This window comes from Sinocyclocheilus anshuiensis, unplaced genomic scaffold (genome assembly GCF_001515605.1).
Source record: "Sinocyclocheilus anshuiensis isolate Anshui unplaced genomic scaffold, SAMN03320099.WGS_v1.1 scaffold741, whole genome shotgun sequence".
Classification (NCBI taxonomy): Eukaryota; Metazoa; Chordata; class Actinopteri; order Cypriniformes; family Cyprinidae; genus Sinocyclocheilus; species Sinocyclocheilus anshuiensis.
Genome location: NW_015539867.1, coordinates 176,830 through 185,370, shown reverse-complemented (window position 1 = coordinate 185,370; position 8,541 = coordinate 176,830). Strand labels below are relative to the sequence as shown.

Genomic DNA, 8,541 nt, shown 5'->3' with positions numbered 1-8,541 from the left:
ACGGTTTATACGGTTTATAAAGTTTTAAATATGGATATTTTTCTTACACAAATGCATCAATTGACTTCAGATTAACCCCCATAAATCAAGTACATAACCAGCCAGTGTTCAAAACTATCTCCTTACCTTAGCCCGATTCACAACGGTAAGCTTGTAAAAATGTTTTCTAATTTAAGTGGTACTGGTAGGTTTTTGTCATGCTTTGCGTCATTACGTCACATCAAGTCAAGTCACCTTTATTTATATAGCGCTTTTAACAATACAGACTGCGTCAAAGCAGCATTACAGTATTAAATAGTAAAATAGTGTGTCAATAATGCAAAAGGACAATAGTAAACACTAAATTTTCAGTTAAAGGCAGTTCATCATTGAATTCAGTGATGTCATCATCCAGCTCAGTTCAGTTTAAATAGTATCTGTGCAATCAAGTCGACGATATCCCTGGAAATTAAGTGTCTCCAACTAAGCAAGCCAGAGGCAACAGCGGCAAGGAACCAAAATTCCATCGGTGACAGAATGGAGAAAAAAACCTTGGGAGAAACCAGGCTCAGTCGGGAGGCCACACATAGACCTCAAAACATTAGATTAATCTGTGCTGAGGAGCCGTGCCAGGGCCGGAGTGGGACTCATTTTCAGCTCTGGAGGTTCATGCCATAGACCGGCCCAATTTAGTTCACGACTGACTATATTAAAATCATGTAATTAAAACCTCAGTATATAAAGTCTGCAACAGTGCACTGTTCTCTACAGCCTTGTAATTCATTGTATTTTTCTAGAGCTTTCGTTTTGATGTAAAAATCTTAACTTCAGAAATGGAAAATGAGGGACAGTTGTAATTTTTTTTGAAAGGAAATAAGGGACAGAATAAGGGACACTCAAAATATTTGTACTGTAATGAATGCCTGCCTGCAGTATTTTGCAGTATCCAAAATAATTTTAGGCCTAATGTCATACAAAAAAATTAAGAAAATTGTACCATTATAGAATTGTGACTGCACAAGAAGGCCTAGTGTAGTAATTTTAAATACTGTGAAATTACATAGGCTACATAGCCTACAAATGGCATGAAATTTGAAAGCATAACTGAACATCTATGAAACGTCAGTCAATAAAGCATTTTTAAACAATTGCACTTAAATTTTTTAACTAAAATTTTATTGCAACTATTATAGCCTTTGAATGAATGAAACTGCATATTTTTCCAATTAAAAATGTTACATTTGTACTTCAATAACAAGGTCCAAGTTTAAGAATATGCTGGAAGTGAATTTTTTTAAATGTATTTTTTTTTCTTAATTTAACAGCATAAACTTACAATAGCGAAATACGTCTTGCCTCAGGTAGATTGAATGTTTTCTTGTCTTGCTGGATGTTGGGCTCATGATCAATAAGTTGTTTGCATTCGCCCAAACTGATTTGGCAAAATCAAAATGTGGATAGTGAAAGGAAATTGCCATTAGCGCGAGTCCCGTTCGCTGTGAAGCGGGAGCAGCTGGCAGGATTTCGCTTGGCCTTAAAGCCTCCCATCAAACGGCTACGTTCATAAATAAAACAATGATTTGTGCAAAAAGAATGATTAGTTATCAATTGAGAATTTCATATGGTCTGGTGGTCATACGGCGTATGCCTGCAAATACAGGGAAAACTGCGTTCCGTAGACAAGACGCTTCTTTGATGCTACGGAACGGTTGGCAGCCCTCTGCGAGTGGGGCTGAGAGAAAATAATAAATAAAAAAGAGTGGGTCTGCTGTGAGTGCAGGCAGAACAGCATCCATATTTCAACCAAGTTGCATGACAACACCGGCCCTCGCGGCCAAAAAAAAAACAAACTGGCCCACCGGGAATCCTCCCGGTGCTCCCGATTAGCCAATCCGGGCCTGAGCTGTGCCGATGCACAACCCATGTAAAGATGATAATTCCACAAATAACTGCAATTGCAGGTTTCAAACAGAGATGGCGACAAAGAGGCAAAACTTACGGACTGCAGCTTTAATATAACTCCGATTTTGCCTGAAAGAAGAAAGTCATGTGCACCTAGCTTGGTTCGAGGGTAGGGTTGGGTACCGAAACCCGGTACCAATATGGCACCGGTACCTATGTAAACAGTAAGTACTAGAACCGAATCAGAAAGCAGATTTCGGTGCCTCATTTCAGTGCCATGCACCGTTAACTAAGCTAAACATGCTTAAATTAAAATGCCTAAAGCTAAACTTCCCTTGTATTCACATTTCTAAACCTGTTGTCCAACAAAAGAGAACATTATAACCTTTTTACTCCACAACACCAGTCAAATGCTTCCTTCTGTGATCTGATGTGGCTTCTTGTCACAGAATGAGGCAGAAAATATGTTCCATAGGCTACTTTAAAAATAATACATCGATTAGCAATGGATTCTAAATATACTTAATTATTATGAAAATACCAGAGATGGCTTGAATAACACAGATAAACTATATTGTCGCAGTCTAGTGTTTATTGTCTTTGTTTTATCATTCAAAACGTTTATATATTCTGTTTACTCAGTGACAGCTATAATAGCCATGCCTTTGTCCATATAAGGCATTTCCTGGAGGGTCATGAGTTCCGCTACTTCTGTGATGGGATATGTGGATTTTCTGTGTGATGGCGCCCTCTGGCGTCCAGTATGAATGAAACACATCATGTGTTTATAGTGCTAATGACCAATCCATCATTTTTGAGGGAATTTTTATTTATGTATTTATTTTTGAATAAGTACTGGTTCAGGCACCGTTTAGGCACCGGAACCGTTTTAAAAGTATCGATTTGCCACCGGTATCGAAAAAAACCCAAACGATACCAACCCTATTTGAGGGTGAGTAAATCATGGGGTAATTTATATTATTGGGTGAACTATCCCTTTAACACAGAATTAAGAAAAATTACACAGCACAATCAACAAACAGTGCATAAAGAATCTTCACATTACATGAAGAAATGTTATATTGCATAGTAAATTACACAACACACTTGTAGAACTTTACAAATTTCACTCTCCATAAAAGAACTTTACATAGAATAAGGAACCTTTTACATGACATTAAGACAAGGAATTGAACAGCATTACATACAATTACTGCATAAAGAACTCTCCAAACCAACCTTAACACAGCAAAAAGAATGTTTGCATAACCGAAGAACCTTCACACTGCCTAAAGAGCCTATACACCTCAAACAAGCAGTTTGGGCTGCTCTGCAAAAATTACTTAAAAATCTTCAGCTGATTTATGGGAAGGGCAGCAGTGCTCACCTTCAGAGTTCAGACTTCATAGACTATATAAAGTGGATTGTCATAAAATTCAACGAGCTGTAATGAGGCCGAAATGAGATCATGATTTATTCAATCTCTTGCTCTACTTTAAAGCTGTATTTTTCAATAAACGCCATACTCTCTGAAGCTTACTATTGCATAATGAAATATGACTGTGCTCACCTCTTTAAAACCGCTGCTGTTTTGAGCTAGTTCAGGTAACATGTTTTTATACATGTAACTGTAGCATTTCAGGGTCAGAATCAAGGTTCTGTTTACAGCGCACCCAGTGTGCTTTAATTCAAAGCTTTGGACACAAGAGACCACAAGGATCCTTTTTTAGCTGCAAGTACATCACAAACACACACATACTCACACAACCTTGAAGTACTACACAGACATTACTTTAAACTAAAATGAAATAAGCAAAGATTTCTGTGGCTCATTGCATATTGCAGCACATGGAAAAGATAGATACTGTACAAACCCAAATCCTTCAAACACAGGCTCAGATACCAAGGTCAGTCAATGAGAACAATGTGTAGTTAACAAATCTTTTCACAATACAGTGATTAAAGGAAGCAATCAATTCTCAAACGAGTGGATATATGATTTTTATAATTTAATGTCTACATCTGTTACTTTTGGATAGAGGATAAATGCATTGATCCACAACTTCATGTTGAATTATTTGTCTAGCTGTACATTTTTGCTTTGAGTTACTCATTCAGGAGCACATTTGTTTTCATTTTGTTTTGTGGTTTCACTAGACTGGATAGAAAAGCAATTGATTGAACGTGGGTCTGAGATAACAAATTCCAATGTCAGATCGCCACTCACCATAACAAACAAAATGAAGATTCCTCCTCGAACAATGGAGATGCTAATTCTGTATTAGATACATCCCCGCTACAAGTAAAAAGTGGTGGAGAAAAAAATGGGCGATGGAAAAATATGGTGACGAAAATATATTAATGTGATTTCTATGGATCGAGTGCTTTGTTAAAGGGTAAACTTGAGGTCATGGACCAGCCAGGAGTGTTGCCCACTACTACAACCAATTTTTGTCAACAGTTTAGGAGTGGAAGGTTGTAATAGAAATGAAACTTACCAGAAATGACTGGGCTCGGCCATTGAAAGGCATGGGCTCCGTGAAAAACACTGTGTCCTGCACAAGCCTCCCGTGACCCCCATACTGAAGCTTGTCCGAGTTCAATTTGATCTTATATCTGATACAAAACATGATCAAGGAACTGTAAGAAGACTCCAGTCAAACGCTCTTTGGTCTTGTGACATTTATCTCTCTCTTATTCTTTCCCTCTCTCTTGTCAGGAGTAGCTCAGGGACAGATGGTTGGTCGGATAATGATAAACGCATGAGATGTGATGGATGGCTGTGCTGTTGAGTAACAGCTCAAGACAAGAGGGAAAACACCAGAAAATGACACACAAGACATTGATCTCTATCTACATCTCTGAGGTGAGACACATGCACATTTGCAGACATGAGACACTTCTAATCAATTATACTTGTTTGAGAGAGAAATCAGAAGAATAAAAAAATTATTTATTTAAAAAAGTCATCAACTGTGAAAAAAATTATTTATTTAAATAAGTTAACAATTTTTATACTGCACTGATGCATTAAATCCAAATGACAACTTTTTTTTTTTTTTTTTTTTGGCCAGGCAGTTGTGTGTCTCTCTTTTTTTTTTAAGATTAAGCATATACTTAAATTTTTGATTTATGAAAATTCACACGAATGCTAAAAAATAATACCTGAAGCATATTAGTCATGGTGTGTTATGCAGCAGTTTTGATGATAAATACTAGCTTGTGACCCTGTAATCATGTTACATGTAATTGAATCACCAATTTCCCAATGTTTACTGGATCAAGACCCCTGCTAGTGCCCAAATTCATGTTCACCACATACTGATTCACATCACAGGGAAATGGCAGGAAGTGTTGAAGCGATGATTGCCAGTAAGTATATGTTATGTGTCACAGGGACATTTATAATTATAATGACTAATTCATCTGAGTCTTTAGTCAAGAGTTTATGTCTAAGGAACATATCTCACCCTTGCCTTCCTGTGGAGGCCCTCAGGCAATCCTCTACGCCCCCCCCGCTAGCAAACGTAATCATTAGCTACAACATAATTTACCCCCATCAGAGGCGTGTTAGTGTGTATGTGTGTGTGTTCACAGCCAGACCAGTGAACAGGCTCCACATGGTGAGGAAAGAAGCCGGGGAGACCTCACTTACTCTAAACTATGGCATTATGGGAAGAAAAAAACTAATTCAAATACTACAGGTTAGTGGATTCTTATTATCAAACGTCTCAAATGTAACAGTTACACAAAATGCAGTTAAAACACTGCATCATGAAAATGAAGTAACACTTCAGACTGGTAAGTGCTAACTTTTTTGGTGCGAACAAATTTCAGCTAAACGTGTGATGAAAATGAATGCATACATCTGAACAGAAAAGTCTTGAAGGGCAAAGTGGAAAAAATGAATTGGCTTTTTTCTTACATTAATATTATATATCTAATGCTGTATCTAACACAGTAAGACAGAGAAAATATATATTTTTCTGCATAATTTCACAATATTTCTGCATATATTTTCATTGCCTGCTAGGGTAATGCATAAAACATATTTTTGCAGCTTTTTGGCTCACAATTAGCATACAGTCAACTTTTTACGGTCATAAGGTTCCCTGAAGGTCAGTGTCAAAAAAATAAAAAATGAAGAAAAAAAAAAGTGAAAGAAACTGGCGGTCAAATGTTAACAATTAGCATGCATATTCTAATCAGAATCGATACTGTGATTCGTGAGTCATTTAACGGCTGCAGTGATCCTGTGAAATGCTACAACTGAAAAATTATTTCTGACATTTGACTGCTGCTAAAGAGGTTAAACATCTTTAAACTGTGGAAAATAAGTATTATGTAATAAAGAAAACATTTTTACGATGTAAATGAATATATTCTGTCTAGGGCTGTCAAATCGATTAATCGTGATTAATCGCATCCAAAATAAAAGTTTGTGTTTACATAATATATGTGTGTGTACTGTGTATATTTATATGTATATATACAGTAAATACACACACAAACACAAACATTTATTTTGGATACGACTACTCGCGATTAATCAATTTGACAGTCCTATTTCTGTCCTTTCACAGACTTACATTACCAACGTTTAAAATTAACGGTGAGTTTCATATGACGATGCTTGTAAAAGCTGCCAGCTGCTGTAGGGATTAGAGAAAGTCAAACATGTTTTTTAATTGTGAGCTGGATAAGAAGGGCAGGTGGCAACCTTATTCTCATTAAACCAGAAAATCTCTACTTCCAAAAATTATGGAGCTGATCCAGATCCGCCTTCCTCCTTCCCAAGAGGCGTATTCCTTTACTCCTTCAACAAACAAACAAAACCTCACGAAGGAGGGTGAAAAAAACATCAGGTTCAGGAATTGCCAAGCACATCATTTTGGAGAGAGCTTATATCCGCCGACTTGCCGTGATAGTTTTAAAATCGGCAATAAAAATGCCACGGCTCGGTGTAAAATTGGGGATTTGAGAGGGATTGTGGTTGAATCTAGTAAACAGACAACAATGGCGTGTGCGCAAGCAGAACCGCACCCCCAAGCAACCCCGCTGCCTGATTTTCAGAGAATGTCTGCATCTTAGGGGAGGCTGGTGGGAAAGCAATCTCTTCTTTTTAGATTTCAGTCTTTTTTATTGCATGCCGTCATGCATTTCCAAATCCATTCCCATTCAGTCTGTTTTTCCCCAGGTTGTTTGGAAGGTGGCCCGATTTCTCTTAGAGCTATTCCCCACTAGCTCTGAACGGAGCCTGACAGTTTCCACCAGGCTCCTCTACTTTTCACGGAAGGACTGAGTGACTCTTGGGGAAGGAATCGGGTCTCCACACTACAGGAATCACTTTGGGAATCAACACCGCCGTGGGTCATTCACCTAAACTCCTTGAACTGTCAAAAATCTAATATCCTAAATCTAAAATCTATACCCCCATGACCTTTCCTCGCTCTCTGTCTTTATCTGCTTTGAAAGTTTTCTCTCATTTCAAACACACGTTATCATTCTCTCTAGCCAATTCACCCTTTTTTTCACTTCTAAAGCTTTTGTTCCCTACTTTAATTCTGCCCTTAAATCGCCTCTGTTGAAATGCTGGAAAACGTCCAGACTATAACGTATCGCTTTAACAGCCCTGGAAGCTGTCGTTTCAGAAGATTCATGTCTGTTTCTTCTCAGTTTAGATAAACAATTTAGTTACTTTCATTCTTTGGCTACAAACATTATGTCTCTGTGCCCACCCTGTGTTCACTGTGTGAATGAGATTAACGTTTGAATCTTATGATGGTATCTACAGCTTTAATCAATCACCATTAAATCAACATTAAACAATCCAATCAATCTCTCCAATTTGTTTTGAGTCCAACTGTTGTTTATCAAAGGCTATGTTTAGAACGGAATACAAGTGTACTGCTACACACAGTGTACTGACTACTTTTTTGTTTGTTATAATAGTATTTGAATGATGTGTTTTAAAATGAAGTACATTACCGATCACCTAAGGGGACATGATGATAGAAAAAATATATGAGATGATGGGAGGAAAAATTATATTTAAATGCATTTGCATTCACTTGCAAAACTTCTGCATTCCTTCACAAAAAATTTTGTTCCCTAAGAAACTTTGCATTCCCTTTCAAGGGAACTTCGAACTGTGTCCTCTAGGGGGCGCTATGGGGAACGCCTCGTCGTTACCCGTGTCTGAAGCATACATTGAAAAAACACCAACAACACATTGGCCGGCGACAGCCCATGACGTCACTACCGGTGCGACTATTAGTATAAATAGGCACCGGGAGAACATGTCATTCTCTTCTTCGCCTTCAATGACTGTTTTGTTTGAAGTGTGCATTTGAACATGGTAAGAGCGATCTCTATCCTATTATTATGGTATGGCAGTGCTCCAGGCGTATCAGGCTGCTCTGCCCGCGGGTAGGGGAAGGAGGAATCGTGGGTCAAGGGGAGGTAGGCAAGACCTAAGGGATGTGATCCAGACAAGGCGTCAGCGCTTTCGTCCAGATCAGAGTGATACTTGAGTATCTACTCATTTCCTTCGGGGGTTTTACATCATGACCTTTTCTTCCCCTTCCTAATTCCCCTATAACCACCAGCACTTCACCTGACCGAGGTTAGGTAGGAATTTCCTGCATTACAGTCTCCTAT

General features: G+C 38.1%; 1 protein-coding gene across 1 annotated transcript in view; it reads right to left on the bottom strand.

Annotated features, from left to right (window-relative positions):
- LOC107685012 (1,4-alpha-glucan-branching enzyme-like) overlaps positions 1–8,541 on the bottom strand; it is a 163,955-nt gene that overhangs the window by 16,964 nt on the left and 138,450 nt on the right. Inside the window, exon 14 of the mRNA XM_016481431.1 lies at positions 4,380–4,490. Coding sequence (XP_016336917.1) covers positions 4,380–4,490 — 111 coding nt within the window. The remainder of the gene's footprint in view (positions 1–4,379; positions 4,491–8,541) is intronic.